The sequence below is a fragment of the Bombina bombina genome, chromosome 1 (genome assembly GCF_027579735.1).
Source record: "Bombina bombina isolate aBomBom1 chromosome 1, aBomBom1.pri, whole genome shotgun sequence".
NCBI classification, from domain to species: domain Eukaryota; kingdom Metazoa; phylum Chordata; class Amphibia; order Anura; family Bombinatoridae; genus Bombina; species Bombina bombina.
In genome coordinates this window covers 513,348,945-513,372,304 of record NC_069499.1, presented here as the reverse complement: position 1 = coordinate 513,372,304, position 23,360 = coordinate 513,348,945, and the positions used below count along the sequence as shown (strand labels likewise).

The window sequence follows — 23,360 nt, the reverse complement described above, 5'->3', positions numbered from 1 at the left end:
TTCCATGTAATTGGCTGGAAGACTAAGTGGGGTATAAAACTAATAGAGCAGCATGTTTTAACAGATAGTAATCCACTGTGGATTAATTTAACCTTTTAACGCTGTTACGGTGTTCTATTCTGTCCTAAATGCACTGGGCATTAGTGCCATTAGGACAGAATAGAACGTCCTAATGGTTTCCACCTCCCGTGCCCCCTCCGTTGTCTCCTCCATGATGGATCCGGTTGGGGAACGTGCCTAGCAACTTAGGCACTCCCCCAGGATCCAATCAGCATGCAGGGGGGTGTAACGATACCCTGCAACACTAACAGCCAATGAGTGGAATCATTGGTTGTTACAAGTGTATCCGCTTCCTCTCTTCCATCACTGCGATCTGAGGGAGAGAGAGGAAGGCAGATTAGCGTGTTTGTGTGCTGCATAAAAAAAAAAAAAAAAAAAAAAAGGAGAATATATATATATATATATATATATATATATATATATTTTTTTTTTTTTTTTTTTAAAAACAAAAAAGCAAGAGTCCATGAGCTAGTAGGGGCAAAGTTTCCCAAACCTCAAAATGCCTATAAATACACCACTCACCACACCCACAATTCAGTTTAACGAATAGCCAAGTAGTGGCTAAGAGCAAAAAAGCATACAAAAAGAGGAACTGGAAATATAATTGTGCTTTTATACAAAAATCATAACCACCATAAAAAGGGTGGGCCTCATGGACTCTTGCCAATATGAAAGAAATTAATTTATCAGGTAAGTTCTTACATAAATTATGTTTTCTTTCATGTAATTGGCAAAAGTCCATGAGCTAGTGACGTATGGGATAGAAATACCCAAGATGTGGAAGACCACAGAAGAGTCACTAGAGAGGGAGGGATAAAATAAAAACAGCTATTTCCGCAGAAATTTTTTTTAAATCCACACACAAAAATAAGTCTTTCATAAATTACAAGAAAAAAAACTTAAATCATAAGCAGCTCCAAATAAGACTTGTGAATCAAAAGCTTTAAACAAGATGCCAAAGAAATGGCAGAGGCTTTCTGACCTTTCCTGGAACCAGAAAACACAACAAATAGACTAGAAGTCTTTCTGAAATCCTAAGTAGCTTCGATATAGTATTTTTTTTTTTACAACATCTAAAGAACGTAAAGATATTTCAAGAGCATTCTTAGGATTAGGACACAAAGAAAGAACAAAAATTTCCCTACTAATGTTGTTAAAATTCACAACCTTAGGAAGAAATTTAAACAAAGTCCGCAAAACAGCTTTATCCTGATGGAAAATCAGAAAAAGGAGACTCGCAAGAGAAAGCAGACAATTCAGAAACTAATCTAGCAGAAGAGATAGCCAAAAGAAACACTTTCAAAGAAAGTAGTTTAATATCCAAAGAATGCATAGGCTCAAAAGGAGGAGCCTGCAAAGCCTTTAAAACCAAATTAAGACTCCAAGAAGTAGAGATTGATTTAATAGCAGGCTTAATACTAACCAAAGCCTGAACAAAACAGTGAATATCAGGAAGTTTAGCAATCTTTCTATGAAAGAAGACAGAAAGATCAGAGATTTGTCCCTTCAAAGTACTTGCAAACAAACCTTTATCCAAACCATCCTAAAGAAACTGTAAAATTCTAAGAAATCTAAAAGAACGCCAAGAGATTTTATGAGAAGAACACCATGAAATATAGGCTTTCCAAACCCGATAATAAATCTTCCTTGAATCAGACTTACAAGCCTGTAGGATAGTATTAATCACTGAGTCAGAGAAACCTCTATGACTAAGCACTAAGTGTTCAATTACCATACTTTCAAATTTAGCGATTTGAGATCCTGATGGAAAAATGGCCCTTGAGACAGGTCTGGCCTTAAAGGAAGTGGCCAAGGTTGGCAACTGGACATCCGGACAAGATCCGCATACCAAAACCTGTGAGGCCATGCTGGTGCTATCAGAAACACATGAGATTGTTCCATTATGATCTTGAGATCACCCTTGGAAGGACTAAAGGCAGAAAAATGTAAGCAGGTTGGTAAAACCAAGGAACTGCTAACGCATCCACCACCATCTCCTCCTGAGAATCCCTTGACCTGGAAAGGTACCTGGGAAGCTTTTTGTTTAATGGGAAGTCATCAGATCTATTTTGGGAATACCCCACATCTGTACAATCTGACAAAATACATCTGGATAGAGAGACACCACTCCCCTGGATGTAAAGACTGACGGCTGAGATCATTCACTTACCAATTGTCTACACCTGGGATATGTATGGCAGAAATTAGACATGAGTTGGATTCCGCCCAAGAAAGTATCCGAGATACTACTTTCATCGCTAAAGGACTGCGAGTCCCACCCTGATGACTGCCATATGCCACAGTTGTGATATTGTCTATCTGAAAATGATTGAAAGATTCTCTCTTTAATAGATGCCAAGCCTGAAGAGCAATGAAAATAGCACGGAGTTCGAAAATATTGATTGGCAACCTCCCCTCTTGAGGATTCCAAACTCCTTGTGCTGTCAAGAGAACCCCAGACAGCTCCTCAACCTGTGAGACTTGCATCTGTTGAAATCACAGTCCAGGAAGGACAAACAAAAGAGGCCCCTTGAACAATCCGATGATGGTCTAACCACCAAGTCAGAGAGTTGAGTGTTGGGATTTAAGAATATCAATTGTGATATCCGAGTATAATCCCTGCACCATTGATTCAGCATGCATAGCTGCAGAGGTCTCATATGACAAACGAGCAAAAGGGATTGCCTCCGATGCTGCAGTCATGAGACCTAAAACTTCAATGCACATAGCCACTGAAGGGAATGATCGAGACTGAAGGTTTAGACAGGTTGAAACCAACTTTAAACGTCTCTTGTCTGTTAAAGACAGGGTCATGGATACTGAATCTATCTGGAAACCTAAAAAGGTAACCCTTGCCTGATGAATCAAGAAACCCTTTGGTAAATTGATCCTCCAACCATGTCTTTGAAGAAACAACACAAGTTGATTTGTGTGAGATTCTGCTAAATGAAAAGACTGAGCCAGTACCAAGATATCATCTAAATAAGGAAACACAGCAATACCCTGCTCTCTGATTACAGATCGTAGGGCACTGAGAACCTTCAAAAAGATTCTTGGAGCTGTTGCTAGGCCAAATGGAAGAGCAACAAAATTGGTAATGCTTGTCTAGAAAAGAGAATCTCAGAAACCGATAGTGGTCTGGATGAATTGGAATGTGAAAATACGCATCCAGTAACTCTATTGAGGACATGTAATGACCTTGCTGAACAAGAGGCAGAATAGTCCTTATAGTCACCATCTTGTTGGTGACAAATTGATTCAAAAACTTCAGATCCAGAACTGGTCAGAATGAATTTTCCTTCTTTGGGACAATGAATAGATTTGAATAAAAACCCAGACCCTGTAGTGGAACTACAGAAGTGGAACTGGTACAATTACCCCTGAAAGCTCCATATCTGAAACACACTTCAGAAAGGCCTGAGTCTTCACAGGATTTGTTGGAATGTGAGAGGAAAAAAAAAAATCTTCTCACAGGAGGTCTTATTCTGAAACCTATTTGATACTCCTGAGAGACAATATTCTGAATCCAATGATTCTGAACGGAACCTGCCCAAACATCTTGAAATAATTTCAATCTGGCCTTGGTTTCTTATAAGGCTTGGATTTATTCCAACTCGAAGATGGCTTCCAATTGGAGCCAGAGTCCTTAGGGGAAGGAGTGGTTTTCTGTTCTCTATTCCGATGAAAGGAACAAAACCGATTAGAAGCTTTAGATTTACCCATACACTTTATCTTGGGGCAAAAAACTCCCTTCCCCCAAGTAATAGTGGAAATAATAGAATAGAATAATAGAATCCAACTGGGAACCAAACAAATTATTACCCTGGAATGATAGATAGTAACCTAGATTTAGATACCATGTCAGCATTCCATGATTTGAGCCATAAAGCTCTTCTAGCTAAAACAGCCAAAGACATAGATTTAAAAGGGACAGTCAAGTCCAAAAAAAACTTTCATGATTTAAATAGGGCATGCAATTTTAAACAACTTCCCAATTTACTTTTATCACTAATTTTGCTTTGTTCTCTTGGTATTCTTAGTTGAAAGCTAAAACTAGGAGGTTCATATGCCAATTTCTTAGACCTTGAAGACTGCCTCTAATCTGAATACATTTTGACCACTAGAGGGCATTAGTTCACATGTTTCATATAGATAACATTGAGCTCATGCACGTAAAGTGACCTAGGAGTGAGCACCAATTGGCTAAACTGCATGTCTGTCAAAAGAACTGAAATAAGGGGGCAGACAGCAGAAGCTTAGATACAAGATAATTACAGAGGTAAAATGTGTATTATAACAGTGTTGGATATGCAAAACTGGGGAATGGGTAATAAAGGGATTATCTTTCTTTTTAAACAACACAAATTCTGGTGTTGACTGTCCCTTTAACATCAATCTTGATATCATCAAAAATAGCATCACAGATAAAATGATTAGCATGTTGAAGCAAACTAAAAATGCTATGCAGCCGCAACATCAGTCATAGAAATGGCAGATCTGAGAATATAGCCAGAAAATAAGCTTTTCTTAGATAAGAATACATTTTCCTATCTAAAGGATCATTAAAAGAGGTACTTTCTTCCATAGGAATAGTAGTACGCATAGCAAGAGTAGAAATAGCCCCATCAACCTTAGGGACTTTTTCTAAAAACTCTAACTTAGCCACTGGCAAAGGATACAACTTTTTAAACCTTGAAGAAGGAACAAAAGAAGTACCAGGCTTAGACCATTCCTTAGCAATCACATCAGAAATAGCATCAGGAACAGGAAAAACCTCAGGAGTAATCACAGGAGGTTTATAGACAGAATGTAAACGTTTACTGGATTTATTATCAAAAGAACCAGACTCCTCAATATACAAAGTTATCAACACTTCTTTTAACAAAGAACGAGTATATTAAATCTTAAAAAGATAAGTTGATTTATCAGTGTCAATGTCTGAAGTAGGATCTTCCGAATCAGAGATATTCTCATCAGAGGTGGATTTATCAGTATGTTGTCGGTCATTACAAATTTCATCAGTACTATTAGTTTTAAAAGACCTTTTACGTTTATTTGAAGGCGGAATAGCAGCCATAGCCTTCTGTATCACATCATGAATATAATTTTTCATATCAGAGATATCAACAACAGATACTTTTTCTGCATGCAAAAGCTTATCATGACAACTGTTACGTACTACAGCTGGAGATATAATCTCCACTAGCTTACAACAGATACACTTAGCTTTGGTAGAACTGTGTTCAGGCAGCATTGGTTCCTACAGCAGATTCTGAGACAGGATCAGATTGAGACATCTTGTAAAATGTAAAAGAAAAAAAGAAAGATTTAAACAAAAATATCTTATTTCCACATATAGCAGTTTCAGGAATGGGAAAAAATGCAAATTCTAAAATTGACAAAAAAGCAAATAGCATAGCCCTCTGAGCATAAAGAAGGCAAGGGGCATATAGGAAGTGGAGTAAAATAAAACTAAATTTTTTGGCGCCAAGTATGACGCACAAGGAAGTATATACATTTTTTGGGGCCAACAAACATGCGGAAATGACGCAACTCATGTCATAACAACCTGGCGCCAACTAAGACGCAGGAAATGACGAACTTGCGTCATCATAGAGGCACATTTGTGCCAAAATATTATTGCGCTAAGAATGACGTAATAACAGCATTTTGCGCCCTCGCGAGCCAGAAATGCCCGAATTTACAGAGACTCCTAGCATCACAACTGATGTTCCAGTATGTGAGTCAATAAATTATCTCTCCTTGATTCTGATGGATACCATGTTTGAGCATATAGTTGCTCAAACAAATTTATATGCCAGCCAATATCTGTCAAAAAATCCACAATCTCAGAATGTCAGAAAAAATACCTGGCACCCCACTGACATACCCGAGATTAAAAAGGTTTGTGCCCTGCCATTAGTAATGGGGATTGTGAAGAAACCCAGCATATGGTCATACTGGAGCCAGAACCCCATCCTGACTACCCCTCTTTTCCAGGTGTTATGAAGAGGGATATGAACAGTTGCGGCTTCTCCATTTTAATGATAATGCCCAGTGGCCCCCCAGAAATGACCCCCTGCATGACAGGTTATTTAAAATAAGGCCCTTACTTTTTTGGATTTTTTGTTAAAATGTAACATCTGATATTTTGTTTAACCAGACCCCTAATCCTCCCACTGTTCATTCTGAAAAATGTCCAGTGACTCTGCAGCAGGCATTTTCCCACTAGGATCCCCCCCCCCACTGCCCGCAAAAGAACATCCCAGAATAAAAATGCAGACTCTGCTATAAAAAAGGAGAGAGGATGGATTCTAGTTACCACTGCCCTGACTTCCCCTCTCTACCTGGCCTCTGTATCACCAATTGCTTCTAAATATATCACACAGCGTTAAACATAATCTGTATGTGTTCCTAATTTATTTTATTTTATTATTCTGTATTCCTAACTTCATAAATCCCCTGACCTTGTCCTGTCCCTTTATATGTTAAGCCCATCCACTCTAAGGCCATGATAAGTTATACAAAACAACTAAAATACTCATTTTAGAATATCCTGAGTTATCCACTTTTGCAAATGTTATGTCATGGGGGGGGGGGGGTAATTTTCATTCCTGCGCTGCCATACTGTCTCAAAGGCAACATAGGTCCAGAAAACGAATGTGCCAAATTTCCATGTAAATGGGCCGATCCTATATTGGGCCCTGTAACTTCCTGAATCCCCATAAAACCTGTACAGGGGGTATTGTTGTACTCATGGGACATCACTGAATACAAATATGGGTGTATTATAGCAGCAAAACATATAAGGATGATGATGATGCAAATAGCAAAAAGGCAGTGTTTGAGTGGAAAAAAAGCAAATAAAAATATATGACCACTAAATTTGATCAGGTGTTGTGACTAAGTGGCTACAAAAAAAGACTAAACAAAGTCCTTTTTTCAATACCCTGGGTTGTCTACTTTTGCAAATGTTATGCCACAATGGGGTACTTTTCATTCCTGGGCTGCCATACTGTCTCAAAGGCAACATAGGTCTAGAAAATCAATGTGCCAAATGTCCAGGCAAATAGGCAGACCCTATATTGGGCCCTGTAACTCCCTGAAACCCCATAAAACCTGTGCATAGGGGGTATTGTTGTACTCATGGGATATCGCTGAATACAAATATGGGTGTATTATAGCAGTAAAACATAGGATGATATAAACAGCGAAAAAGGCAGTGTTTTTGTGATAAACTAAAAATAAAATATGAACATTACATTTGGCCATATGTTGTGACTAAGTGGCTACAAAAAAGACTAAACAGTCCTTTTTGAATACCCTGGGTTGTCTACTTTTACAAATGGTATGCCATGATGGGGTAATTTTCATTCCTGGGCTGATATGGGGGATATTCATCAAGCTGTCAACCGCAAATACGCTGGAATTCTGCAGCGTAATTGTTGCAAGCTTGATCCGACCTAGTTATCAAAGCTTACAGACCGGCAAAAGTTTAAATCTGTGACTTAACATACAATCCGCAGGTAAAAGAGCTAAATGCCCTTTTAAGGGCAATGCCCATACAAATGCCCTTTTCAGGGTATTGGGGAGCTTAGGTTATTTTAGATAGGGTTGTGGGTTTTATTGTTGGGGGGTGTTTGTATTTTTTTTTTTTTACAGGTAAAAGAGCTGATTTCTTTGATGCAATGCCCCACAAAAGGCCCTTTTAAGGACCATTGGTAGTTTATTGTAGGCTAGTTTTTTTTTTTATTTTGATAGGGCTATTAGATAAGGTGAAATTCTTTTTTATTTTTGATAATGTGATTTGCTTTCATAAAGTGTTTTTTATTTTTTGTAGCTTAGCGTTTATTTTTTTTGGTAATTTGTAATTAGGTTTAATAGTAGATTTAAATAATTTTAGTAGGGTTAGTTTTTTTTTTTTTTTTTTAATATGTAATTTAGTTTATTTAATTGCTAGTTTAATTTAATTGTAGTATAATAGGGTAGGTTAATTAATAGTTTAATATAGTTTATTTACATTCTACAGGTAAGTTTAAATTAAAATTACAACATTCCTATCTTCAAATAAATGTAAAGTTAGCGGGTTGTTAGTTTTAGGGGTTAATAGCTTAATTTAGTTTGTGTCGATGTGGGAGGCCAGAGGTTTAGGGGTTAATACGTTTATTTAGTGGCGGCAGGATAGGGGCTAATAACTTTATTTAGGTTGCGGCGGGGTCGGGGAGCAGCAGGATAGGGGTTAAACATTTTAGTATAGTGGCGGCGTTTAGTGACAGGGTATAAAGTTGGTAAAAAGCCGAAGAGACGCAAGATCAATGACTGTTAGTTAACAACAGTCCGATGCTCATCACCCCATACTTGGTACGCGTCTTTTTGCCGGCTTTTTTTTTTATAAATAAGGAGAGAGTATTCAGGTCTGCGGCCGCGATGTTAGACGAGCATATTGGTGCTGTCAAATTCAACAAAGTTGACGGCTTGATAAATATCCCCCAATGTCTCAAAGAGGACATAGGCCCAGAAAAATAATGTACCAAATTTCCATGTAAATGGGCAGACCCCATATTTGGCCCTGTAACTTCTGTAAACCCCATAAAACCTGTACATGGGGGGTACTGCTGTACTCGTAGGACATTGCCAAACACAAATGTGTGTTTTATAGCAGCAAAACATAAAAGGTTGATGACAGCCAAAGTGCAGTGTTTGTGTAAAAAACGCATAAAGAAAAATATGACCACTACATTTGGCCAGGTGTTGCGACTAAGGGGCTTCACAAAAAGATGAGACATGGTCTTTTTGAGATACCCTGGGGTATCTACTTTTGCAAATGGTATGCAATGAAGGGATAATTTTCATTCCTGGGCTGCTATGTCTCAAAGAGGACATAGGCCCAGAAAATTAATGTGCCAAATTAGTACCGCCTTAGTAAACTAAAGGTGGTGTTGTGTCACAATACCACCTTAGTTAATAACACCTTAATAAACTATGATTACCTGTTGAACAATAAAACGTAACAATACCACCTTAAAATAAGCTATGATCACCTGCCGAATTGCAACCAATGAAGATGTTGGGAGGTGTATTTAAAGACTGAATTTACAGCCAAGTACTATCTTGATAAAGCCCCATGAGTGGGTGAAACATGTTGATGGTCTGAGGCTGTGTTTGTACACTTTGAGAATTAAATTGTTTGGCCAAACGCAAGAAAAAAAAGAGACACTCTTTGTATCTTAACATCAGAGATTGGTGTCAATCTGTCCTGTGTACGTTGTACTAAGAGCAGGATTATATGTAAGAAATCTAATTCCATCTTGGCAGGTGAACTCCTGAACAGTTGTTATTTAGCGTGTGAAGTTATCACTAGCCACGGCAGGCTACCACCAAGCAGGAAGGCATTATTACACATATTGAAGATATAAAGTCAAGTACTGACTATACCTATATATGATCCATCTGCTTTATTAGGCCTATCACCAAACTAATAAGGAATATTTTGTCTGCAGTACACAGCTAAATACATATAGGCCAAAAGTGTACCATCTAAGCCTAATTGTTTACATATTGGGATACGTCCCAGGACAATATTATTCACCTTTACCGTTTGGGTAGCCTCAAAGAGCTAATTTCATGTGTTTTTATATAAATGCTGGAAGTCTTTTATTGATTTTTTTTTTTTGCTTAACAGCTAATAGATTAAATTCTATACATCTGCAAATAGTTATTGCTGTTCTTATGCTATAAGGAGTTTTACTATATATAGAAATATATTTCTTACAACTGTTTTTTTTATTTTTTACTTTTATTTTAATTAAATTGTAATTGTAAGTTAACATTTTGAGTGAAAGTGTTTATTTTACTTGTTTGACTTCGCTTTTAGCACCCATCCACACTTTGTTTGATTGATTGCTTTTATCTTTGGGAAGGAGATATTTGGAAGAGGCAGTGAGTCTGTAGTTTAGCGCCACACTTCTTACTTTTCAGTGTCTACTTTTGCAAATGGTATGCCATGAAGGGGTAATTTTCATTCCTGGGCTGCTATAATGTCTCAAAGAGGACATAGGTCCAGAAAATCAAGGTGCCAAATTATCATGCATGAAGACTGAAATGGGCAGACCCCATATTTGGCCCTGCAACTTCTATAAACCCCATAAAACCTGTACATGGGGGAATTGATGTACTCATAGGACATTGCCAAACACAAATGTGTGTTTTATAGCAGCAAAACATAAAAGGTTGATGACAGAAAAAGACAAAGTGCAGTGTTCGTGTAAAAACTGCATACAACAAAAATGACCACTACATTTGGCCAGGAAATGTGACTAAGGGGCTTCACAAAAAGATGTGACTTGGCCCTTTTGGGATACCTTGGGGTGTCTTTTGTAAATGGTATGCCATGATGGGGTAATTTTAATTCCTGGGCTAATATAATGCATGAAAGGCAGACTTAAGACCAGAAAATGAATGTTCCAATGAGTATTGTTATACTCATGGGACATTGCTGAACACAAGTATGTGTGTTTTATTGCAGTAATATATATCAGGATGATGATAGTCACAATAAAATTGTTTGGCAAACATAACATTTTTTAATTCCTCACACTTAGAATTTTTTCCATATAAAATTATAGATTAGAAATAAAATGATGTTAAAAGAAAGCCCTATCTGTCCTCTAAAAAAACAATATATAATTAGTGTGGGTGGCACTTAATGTGAAAGGGGTAAATTATGGTTGAACAGACATAGCTGAAATTCAAGGTTTTGTTTACGTTCAGAACTTGGACAATTGCCTATGTCATGAAAGGGTTAATATATTTATTTCATTATTAAAAGGGACACTGGACCCAATTTTTTTCTTTTGTGATTCAGATAGAGCATGCAATTTTAAGCAACTTTCTAATTTACTCCTTTTATCATTTTTTCTTCATTCTATTGCTATCTTTATTTGAAAAAGAAGGCATCTAAGATTTTTTTTTGGCTCAGAACTGTGGACAGCACTTTTTTATTGGTGGATGAATTTATCCACCAATCAGCGAGAACAACCCAGGTTGTTCACCAAAAATGGGCCGGCATCTAAACTTACATTCTTGCATTTCAAATAAAGATGTCAAGAGAATGAAGAAAATTTGATAATAGGAGTAAATTAGAAAGTTGCTTAAAATTGCATGCTCTATCTGAATCATAAACGAAAAAATTTGGGTTCAGTGTCCATTTAATTAAATGTTTGTTTTTAATATATTTATATATTATACAGTATATATTGTTTAAATATAAATTTGTTCTAAATCATTGCCTTTGTCCCAGGAGCAAAGTACTATGCGATGGCGATCGCACGGCATCACATAGTAAAAATAAATAAACAAAAGCCGGGAAAACTATTTGCGGGCAGCGCGGGCTCAAGGGGCAGCTGCTTTGGGCCCCACAACAATGACTGGGCCTAGGGCAGCTGCCCCTTTTGCCCTGCATTTAAGACGACCCTGCTGCTAGTAGAGGCTAACAGTAATAGTAAATTGTACATTGATGGTACCTTATTCAGCAAAGAAAAATACACATATCCTGCAATGCATAAGTAATACATATTGTTAGTAATGTCAAGAAGTAGTTTATCCAGGGTCCTTAAAGGGACATTGTACATTTTTATTTGCATGTTTTGTAGACGATCCATTTGTATAGCCCATCTGGGAGTATTTTTTCCCCAAAAAATTTATAGGTTTACTTATTTCTAAATAACATTGTGCTGATTTTCAGACTCCTAACCAAGCCCCAATATTTTAGATGTATACTGAGGTCTACAGACTGCTGGTTATGTAATGGGTCTTTTCATATGCAGGGAAGGGGGGGGGAGTGTCTGCTCTTCCTGCTTCCCCAGCCCCTTTTAGTGGTTGGGCCAGCCTAATCTTACCAACAGTGCTAAACTGGGAGCCTCTAAGTAATACTCCCTTCACATCCCTCAGACAAACACTGTACGTTGAGAGGAATTGGGCTTCAAAAGGCTTAGAAGCGCCTTTCACAGAAGAAATCAAGAATGACTTGCTTCACCATCCTCCAACGAAGGCAAAGTTTGTAAAAACTAAGGTATGAGTGAGGTGGGGGTGTATTTATAGGCATTTTGAGGTTTGGGAAACTTTGCCCCCTCCTGGTAGGAATGTATATTCCATACGTCACTAGCTCATAGACTCTTGCTACTTACATAAAAGAAAACAATTTTATTTTTTTTTTAAATAATTAGCCCATTAGGACTATCCACTGCTGGGCTAATATATATATATATATATATATATATATATATATATATATATATATATATATATATATATATATATATATATATATATATATATATATATATATATATATATATATATATATATGACATAAATTGCAATATCTGAAACTGGACCAAAGCAGTACTAATAAGTAAATATATAAATTCCTCCACTGTGGATTATTTTAACATATTTATTTATTTATTAATTAAATGTTTGTTCTTTATTTATATAGTATATATTTTTTTCAAGTACATAAATATTTAATGTACAAATTTAATGTATAAATGTACATAAACATAAATATGCCATGTGATTGGCATTGATTCATTTCCATGTAATTGGCTGGAAGACTAAGTGGGGTATAAAACTAATAGGAGCAGCATGTTTTAACAGATTGTAATCCACTGTGGATTAATTTAATATATTTATTTCATTAAATGTTTGTTTTTAAAAGGACAGTCTAGTATAAATTAAACTTTCATTATTCAGATAGGACTTTTAATTTTAATCAACTTTCCAATTTACTTTTATCATCAAATTTGCTTTTTTCTCTTGGTATTCTTAGTTTAAACTAAACATAGGTAGGCTCATATGGTAATTTCTAAGGTTTCTAAGAAGGTCTGTGATATGCATAAGACTTTTCTAAATATTAAAGCTATAGTAAACACCTTGTGATTACAAGACATTTGTGTTGTGTTGCTATAGAATAACATATCAGTCAGGTCTTAACAATTTTAAAACAAATTAACATCCTTTTTACTGCAGTTATTTTTATTAGCCAAGCCCACCATATGCCTTATTTGGAGGAGCCATTCTAGGTTTTAGTCTGCTGACTAGAAGGCTAGTCACTGTCATAATATTAGTATAAAGTTAATTGTTTTGCATTTGTTATCTGATAAAGCCTATTAGTGACAGATATATAGTAGAGTTAAATTACATAAAAAGGGGTACAATAAATAATGAAAATATATTGCAAAGTAGTTTCATTATAGATAGCTAAACATGTTATATGCAAGTTTCAGGAGGTTTACTGTCCTTTAAAGGGACAGTCTAGTATAAATTAAACTTTCATTATTCAGATAGGACTTTTAATTTTAATCAACTTTCCAATTTACTTTTATCATCAAATTAGCTTTTTTCTCTTGGTATTCTTAGTTTAAACTAAACATAGGTAGACTCATATGCTAATTTCTAAGCCTTTGAGGGCTGCCTCTTATCACATGCTTTTTAAATCTCTTTTTAACACAAAGAGACAGAAAGTACACATGGGCCATTATAGATAACACTGTGTTCAGGCACAGGGGGTTATTTAAGATTTAGCACAAGACAATGCTAACTGCAAGACAATAAATAATAAACAGTCACAGTCATGTGATCAGGGGGCTGGAAGAAGGTTCCTAGATACAAAGTAATCACAGAGGTTAAAAGTATATTAACCCTTTAAGGACACAGCTTTCAGTTTGCTCAATTGTTTTATGACGGAAAAATTCCGTCATATGTCCTTAAGAGGTTAATACAACTGTGTTGGTTATGCAAAACTGGGGAATGGATAATAAAGGGATTATTTATCTTTTAAAACAATAACAATTCTATGGTAGATTTAATATATTTATATAGTATACATTGTTTAAATATAATTTGTTCTAAATCATTGCCCTTGCCCCAGCAGCAGGACAATGATTATTTTGATGCAATGCCCAGTTCATAATTTAATTGATGCAATGCCCAGTTCACCTGTGTCTTTTCTTTTGCTCTGTCGCCCAGTTTAGTAACCTCCTCCTTCCGGATGTCACGTCTCACACATCTGATTGTATGACGTGAACACGGAATGAGGCACTACCACCCTCCCAAGATGTCTTAACGCCACGTGCGAGGTCACGCTACGCGGTTCAGAAGCAAAGTACTATGCGATGGCACGGCATCGGATAGTAAACAAAAATAAGCAAAAGCCGGGAAAACTATTTGCAGGCAGCGCGGGCTCAAGAGGCAGCTGATTTGGGCCCCACAACAAAGACTGGGCCCGGGGCAGCTGCCCCTATTGCCCCGCATTTAAGACAACCCTGCTACAAGTAAAGGCTTACAGTAATAGTAAATTGTACGTTGATGGTAACCAGGTAGTCATACCTTATTCAGCAAAGAAAAATACACATATCCTGCAATGCATAAGTAATATATATTGTTAGTAATGTCAAGAAGTGGTTTATCCAGGGTGCTTAAAGGGACATTGTACACTAGATTTTTCGTTGCATGTTTTGTAGATGTAAAGCCCATCTGGGAGTATTTTTTTTCAAAAATGTATAGTTTTACTTATTTCTAAATAATATTGTGCTGATTTTCAGACTCTTAACCATGCCCCAAAGTTTTAGATGTATACAGAGATGGTCTACAGACTCCTGGTTATGTAATAGGTCTTTTTATATGCAGGGAAGGGGGGGTGTCTGCTCTTCCTGCTTTCCCAACCCCTTTCAGTGGTTGGCACAGCCTAATCTCATCAACAGTGCTAAACTGGGAGCTTCTAAGTAAGTTCTTAAAATGTTTTATCCTGGATTTTTATATCAGAATATGTACATGTTCTTTATAGCAGTGTCTATTACATGCACTTATATGAAAATTGGTGTTTACAGTCCCTTTAACCTGGATGTATAATGCTCAGTAGTGACTGCTGCAAGACTGGCTGTTATGGCACCAAAGGCTTAGCATGTAAGGGTAATAAACATTATTGGTACTCCTGAGCATGATGCTGCTAAAAGCTCTTATATGAAGGGTTAATTACTTACAGTGATGGCACTCATGCCCTGACATTCAAGGAGTAATATCAGAATTGGCAGCAGAGGTGTCTTACAAATTGTAAGATTGATAAGAACACTGCCGTCAAATATCCTATAGGAAAGCTGTTGGTGATGGTAAAATAGAGTTTGCTCCATCAGATGACATTTCACTATTTTTGGTTGATACGTTAACATTTATTTGTATGGAAGGCAATAATTGCAATCAGTGAGGTGATCTACATGACGTTTCATCACTAAACCCCAGAACTATGGTTTGGCTTATGATTGGGGTTAAATGGTTGAAGTAACACTCAACTCATGGTTACATGGAGACTCCTCGTCTAACATGTAGCTTTCTAACTGTGGGCACTTTCGTGTTTACATTACTACGTTGACAACTTTATATCTTGACACTAACAGTATATAAAACTACAAGGAAGAAACGGGGCCTTCTTTTGCTGTTGGTAATTAGGTATTAGAGACGAGCAGAATATAACATAACAATCCAGACTTCTGAGATATTAGTTAATGTACTACGCTAAGAGAGGCTACAATGTTGCAAAACCTTAAATCATTAGAATAGATTACGTCACATCTCAAATAAAAAAATACAGTACAACATGTATATACTTTTAATGACAGAGCTGCATGTCAGCACCATTTAGTAGCAATGGGAAAAAAACATCAAGATCGACCCAATGATGATAATGGCATAAAAAGTCGTAAATTATTTACTAAGAATGCGAAATGTATCTCCTTTAGTAGAAAACGTATTGAAAATGAAAAAAAAAAGTGTCAGTTTCAGATCAAGACACACTGCTACGTGCACCACTCTCCGTTATTACTCACTTTCCGTCAGCGGAGAACACTGGTCTCCGGTAATTGATCCTGCTCCCACCGCATTGCACAACACGAATTTCCCCTTCCGCCACCATATTTCTTAATTTAGTCGCCCCCTAGTCCCGATGTAACACACGTGGGGGAAACCGAGGCAGCCGGAACTGCCAAATTACCAACGAGAGGTAGTAGCATGATGAGCTTCCTACTCGCTCTATAGTACGGATTTGAAGCAGCCATTTTTAATTCTGGCAGAATACCCATAACCTAATAATTCAACAAGAAATATTTTCAGAAACAACATACGCTCAGTTTTTGTTTTATAAAGCATAAAAGTGACATACTTTCTTTATGCAATTTATAAAAAAAATAAACATATAAATCACGTGTCCCTTTACAAAAATCTACAGCTTTAATTAGTAAACAACTAAAAAATAAATGTAATTTTCATATGAATAACATTACATAAATGCGTTTAATATATTTATTCGTGTTTCTTTTTTTTACCATTTCAGAGATGGTGGTTACAAGCTTTCAGGTGTAGCTGTACGCATTTACAACAGTCACGTGACAATAAGCATCTTCTACTGCAAATTACGTCATGAAGCGCTACTGCTGAGGAAGATAAACAAGCCAGGGTGCTTCTGAGAGGGCGGCGGTGTAGGTGTAATAGGGTTAGAGGTGGGGCTTGCACGCGCTAGTTAGAGACGAGTTCAGAAGAACTTCATAGGTCACTCGCTGTGTGTTTTAGAACTTATTCATAGCTTTTGGTCAGTGCAGTAGTTCTTTCACGGAATCGTTTATTGCGCAGAGTAGAGTAAACGTGTCGGCTCCTGTCTTGTGCATTCTAGAGTGGATGGTTTTCTTGTTATAATATTGTGTATGTGTGGTTGTTTTTTAAAATTTCGTGATAGGCGAGCTGTGGAAAATCACAAATTTAATGGTTCTGGCGTATTCTTGCCTCAAATCTGAAATACTCTGAATTATACAGTTAATTTGTGTAGATCATGAGATTTGATAGTTTTCATCCGTGGCTGGGATTTTCTTGGACTATAATTGTAAAGATTGTGGTTACTGATGGAGCAGTGATTTAGGGGGTGTTGGCAAAAGATGGATCCGTGTCCAATTTAGACAGAAACACAAATTTAAGTGTTTTCCACACAAACACATCCAGACACTTCTGCATCCAACAATTTTTTACACAATAACATCTGGGTCCTTTCAGAACACTTTTTTTTTTTTTTTTTTTTTAACATAAAAACAGCCGGATTCATGTCTAATTTAGACAGAAACACCAATTTAAGTGTTTTCCACACAAACACAAATTTGGATCCAGCATTTTTTACACAAACATTTGGGTCCTTTCGGAACCAACACTTTTCTTTATAGAAAAAAAGCTGTATCTATATCTTATTTAGACAGATATACACAAATGTGTTTTCCACAAAAACGCATCCAGGCACTTCTGGATCCACCATTTTTTTTATACAAAAACATCTGGGTCCTTTCGGAAACAAACACTTTTACAGAAAAACAGCCGGATCCATGTCTAATTTAGACAGATACACATAAATGTGTTTTCCACACCAACACATCCAGACACTTTTGTATCCAACAATATTCTACACATAAACATCTGGGCCTTTCAGAACCAACACTTTTTATAAAATGAACATTTGGATCCTGCTGGATCCATGTCTAATTAGGCAGATACTCCTGGAGCCAACAATATTTTACACCAAAGCATAGTGGAGTAGGTTCTTTGCTAGAACATATTTCTCAGTGGCTCGATTCAATTCTACAGCCTCTGGTGAGCTTCCTTTGTTCAAGATACCTAATATGTTTTAAACCTTGTAAGTCAAATAACATGGGGGAGGGGATCAATATGGCTCACCATAGATGCTTTGGCATTGCATTCCTCCATCCCTCACTCTGAGGATATTAAAGCTATAAAATTCTTCTTGTGTAATTATACCAATTACACAGCGGAATTTCAGGAATATGTTGTCAGGATTGTTACATTTTTGCTCACTCGCAATTTTTTCAGGTTTGAGGATAATTTCTATCTCTAGAGATGTGGCACTGCTATGGGGGCAACATTTGCCCCCTCTTATGCCAACTTGTATTTAGGTTAGTGGGAGCTGGTGCACATCTTTGGAGATAGATACCCCTACAAGTCCAGTATAAGCTTCTATAAACGTTTTATTGATGATCTGTTGTTGATCTGCATAGGCCCTGCAGATACAATGCCTAATTTTGTTGAATATTTGAATAACAACCAACTGGGCCTATAATTTACCTATGAGTTTTACTCAACAAAGATCAATTACCTTGATCTGTCACTCACAGGAGAAGAGAGTAGTAAAGTTACATCAGGGGCTTATAGAAAGCCCATCTCAGGTAACACGCTGTTGCATGGTTCCAGTTGTCACCCTAGGCATATAATATGTTTGCCATTGCCAAGGGTCAATATACCAGAATCAGGAGAAATTGTAGTGAGCAACCTGATTTTGAAGTTGAGGCAGATCTCTTAGTACAGACTCAAAGACAGAGGGTATCCCCAAAGAGATATCAGAAGGGCCAGAAAATGTGTACAGAATGAGCCCAGACTTTTCTGACAGATAGGAAAAGCAGTAGAAAGGATAAATCTGAGGGTACTTATTTTGTCACCACATACAGTACACAGTACTTTGACATCTACAATATTGTAAAAAAACATTTTTCAATTTTAGCTGCAGATGATGCATTACAATCATCCTTTTCTAAGGGCATGAGGTGCTCTTATAGAAAGTGTCGTACATTGGCATCTATTCTTTCGCCCACACAACTGAAACAGACCACTTAAACTTCTAGCTCCTGGCTCCGTCATTTGGGTATGTTCAAGTGTGGACATCGAAAATGTAAACCCTGTGACTTTGTACAGGTAACTACCAGCTTCAAGTCTGAAACTACAGGCAAAGTTTTTGACATTAAGTCCTGTCTTAACTGTACTGCTACTGGTGTGATCTATCTTATAACCTGCATTCAATGCAAGGTACAATACGTAGGTCTCACCAGTAGAGACATTAATTCTCGCATTAGGGAGCATTTCTCTACCATAACCAATGGCAAGTCTAACACTCCAATTGTACAGCATTTTGCCATACACCACAACAGTACACTCAACACCTTTAAATGGGGCGCTATAGAGAAAGTGAGAACTCCGATTAGAGGAGGGGACCTTGACCACTTATTGGCAAAAAGAGAAATGTATTGGATTTTTCGTATGGGGACTAGAATCCCTTCAGGCTTAAATTTGCGATATGATCTCATTAACTTTTGGGAATGATCTTTCCCTATATATACTGTATAATTTTGCTGTTCTTCCCTTGAAACGTTTTTTTGTTTAGTGAATGTTTACTTCAATTTATCTTATATAATTTTTAACATTGAAATTATATTAAATTAAGTGCTTAGAACAACCTTTTTTTCTACGTTTCAGGTTGCACTTGGTATTATATACCTTAATGTTTCATATAATGTAGGATTTTTCATTATTAGAAATAGATTTCCTTATACAAATTGTGCAATTATGTTGTTTCTCTTCTAATATGTATTCTGGCTAGTGAATATGTGTTTGCTGCAGTTTGTCTTATCATATTGTTGTTTTTTACATTCTAATTGCATTGAACAAATGAAGTGTTCACAGCAACCATCATACAATATTTTAGGTTGCGATTGTAATTTCCTACCCTCTATGCTTCATATACGATAAGTTTCAATATTTATGTATGGTTATACATTGTCATGATCTGTATTTTTGGGAATATATGTATTTGATCACTGTAGCTTTATATATCTGTGTCTGTTACATAGCAATACCTTTGTTATGGGCATATATTTCTTTTGTTCTTAACCAATAGTGAGTAGTTAATCACTTTTTAAGCTGTGTGTACAGCGTAGCACCTTATGGTTATGATTACGGCATCCAGCTGAAATGCGTAAGCCTATGGTGCTATGCTCATTTCACCCTGTTTCCTTCTGGAGTTTCATTTTTATAAATTTGAACCAATAAATTGAATTTTTTTTATTTTGAGCAAACCGCCTTCTACTCTTTTTCCTACTACATATACCAGTTGTCTTGCTCACAGCACGTTGGATTATCGCTGTGGATACAGCTACCGCTACTGCTCCGTCCAACTTACAGGTCCAGCCCTATATCGGTGACGTCATCCGGGTATACACGTGAGGATTGCCTGACACAGAGGGTGAGAGACGCTGACAAGCTCGGTGAAGGGATCTAAGGATTGGGTAATAAAGTCTGCTCCCTCGTAAGGCTTTATAGATATACTGCCGCTGATTTGAGGATTCGTAAGCAGTGTTAAGGGACTGTGACTGTTCATACTGTAGTATGTTAGAGCATAATTGTAGCAGTTTGCTCACAGCTACATCTATAACATATACAACGCTTTGGGATATTCGTTGCTAATCCTGGAACTCTAAGGCCCATTCACTTTCCTTTTCTCCTTTCAGAACCAACACATTTTGTTTGTGTTTGAATTTAGCACCAGATTCAGCAAAGTTGGCTCTCTGGTAGGATTCTGATGTTTTTGTGTACAATAGCTTTGGATTCAGGAGTGTCTGGATTGTTTGTGTGGAAAACACATTTGTGTGTACCTATCTAAATTAGACACAGATCCGGCAGGAACTAGCTGTTTTTATGTAAAAAAGAGTTGGTTCTGGTAGTATTCTGGTGTTTTAGTGTATAATAGCATTGGATCCAGCAATGCCTGTATTAGTTTGTATGGAAAACATTTGGATTTGTGTGTGTTAACCATGGATCCAGCAGGATCCAGCTGTTTTCTATTAAAAAGTGATGGTGTTAGTAGAATCCAGATGTATTTTTCCCCTCAAAACTAGTGATGGATCCACCAGTGTATAGATGTATGTGTGTGTATGGAAAATACTTAAATTTGTCTTTGACTTTCTAAATTAGACATAGATCCAGCAGGATGCGGCTGTTTTTTGTTAAATATAGTTGGTTCTGGTAGTATCCAGATGTTTTTGTATAAAATAACATTCAATTCAGCATTATCTGGATGTGTTTGTGTGGAAAATACCCACATTTGTGTGTCTAAATAGGACATGGATCCAGCTGTTTTTCCGTTTAAAAAAAAAATGGTTCTGGTAGGATCCAGGTGTGTTTGTGTAAAATATTGTTGGATTTAGAAGTGTATACTACATGGGCATGCTGTGGTTTGCTATAGTCTGCCCTATGATGCATGGTGACAGATTAACTCAGTGCTGTAGCATATTTACATCTTTCCTCTGTTTACAACAAGGAGACCATGTAAATAAACCCCAAGAGGGTTGTGTTTGTCTGCAAATTGTGCAAATAAAATGACAAAGGCACAGTAATCACCTTGTAATTTTAATTTTCCGCTGTGTGGCAATACATTAACATGCTGTGTGATAATCCCTTTTATTTACCATTCCCCAGTTTTCCATAACCAACACTGTTATAGAATATACTTTTTACCTCTGTAATTACCTTGTATCTAAGCTTCTGCTGACTGCCTCCTTATCTCAGATCTTTTGAGAGACTTGCATGTCAGGCAATTAGTGCTGACTCTTAACACTGTGCTCATGCATGAGAAGTTATTTATATTGTCAGTATATCGCTGGGTTATAATACATTATATTTAATAATTATTCTTTAAAACAAACCCCCAATAAAATGCATATACAAACAGTTAAAATTAATATAAATTCCTAAATTCTTTATATTAGTTAAATTTATAAACACATTGAATTATATTTATAGAAATCCAGATTATGAATCAGATGATACACACTTATGCTGTTATAATATCCTTACAACGATCATAAAAATGTATTTTGACAATTTCACCTCATAAATTAAGAGGTCATTTTTGCAAGATGGTTAAAACATTAGGCCCAGATTGCTTTATATAGACTGTATCCCAAGGCAACAGTTTATCAGTCAAAATTCAGCAGCAGAGTCCTTTTTTCTCTCTTGCCTGTGGTTATATCACGCAATATAACCCCACCCCTTTTTATTCTAATCATCAGTGAAATAGGATGATAGGCCCTTCGGAAGCTTGTCCCTGATTGTTTTTTTGGGATACGCCTCCCTGATTGGCTACTGGGAAATTTCATTTTCAACAGCCAAATGCCTTTTGACTGTAATACTGGATTTAAGCCATCGGGGGCAGCATAGACAAAGTGTAATTTAAATATTGCTAACGGTAAACTACCGTATATCATGTAATATGTATATTTATGTTATCTGATGATATTAATAAACTATCACCTAGATTACGAGTTTTGCGTTAGCCTTAAAAAGCAGCGTTGAGAGGTCCCAATGCTGCTTTTTAACGCCCGCTGGTATTACGAGTCTGGCAGGTACAGGTGTACCGCTCACTTTTTTTTCTGCGACTCGAGAATACCGCAAATCCACTTACGTAAATTGTATCCTATCTTTTTAATGGGAATTGCCTAACGCCGGTATTACGAGTCTTGGAAAAAGTGAGCGGTAGACCCTCTCCTGTCAAGACTCCTACCGCATTTAAAAGTCAGTAGTTAAGAGTTTTATGGGTTAACGCCGTAACATAAAACTCTTAACTAAAGTGCTAAAAAGTACACTATCATCCATAAACTACCTATTAACCCCTAAACTGAGCCCCCCCCCCCCCCCCCACATCGCAAACACTTAAATACATTTTTTAACCCCTAATCTGCCGACCGGACATCACCACCACGTCAATAAATATATTAACCCCTAAACCGCCGCACTCCCACCTCGCAAACACTAGTTAAATTGTATTAACCCTTAATCTGCTGTCCCTAACATCGCCGACACCTACCTACATTTATTAACCCCTAATCTGCCGCCCCCAACGTCGCCCCAACTATATTAAATGTATTACCCCCTAAACCTAAGTCTAACCCTAACACCCCCTAACCCCCTAAAATAATCTAAATAAAATTACTACAATTAACTAAATTATTCCTATTTAAAACTAAATACTTACCTATAAAATAAACCCTAAGCTAGCTACAATATAACTAATAGTTACATTGTAGCTAGCTTAGGGTTTATTTTTATTTTACAGGCAACTTTGTATTTATTTTAACTAGGTACAATAGTTATTAACTATTTAATAACTTCCTAGTTAAAATAAATACAAATATACCTGTAAAATAAATCCTAACCTAAGTTACAATTACACCTAACACTACACTATCATTAAATAAATTACCGAAATTAACTACAATTAATTACAATTAAATAAACTAAATTACAGAAAAAAATAAAATAATTACAATTTTTTAAAACTAATTACACCTAATCTTATCCCCTTATAAAATAAAAAAGCCCTCCAAAATAATAAAAATCCCTACCCTATACTAAATTACAAATAGCCCTTA

The 23,360-nt window shown here is 36.6% G+C and overlaps 1 protein-coding gene across 1 annotated transcript in view; it reads right to left on the bottom strand.

The window, feature by feature from the left end:
- WDR75 (WD repeat domain 75) overlaps window positions 1-16,094 on the bottom strand; it is a gene marked incomplete in the record, with an annotated part of 145,005 nt that extends 128,911 nt beyond the window's left edge. The window contains 1 exon segment of the mRNA XM_053698601.1: window positions 15,942-16,094. Coding sequence (XP_053554576.1) covers window positions 15,942-16,027 — 86 coding nt within the window.
- Between the last annotated feature and the right edge of the window lie 7,266 nt (window positions 16,095-23,360).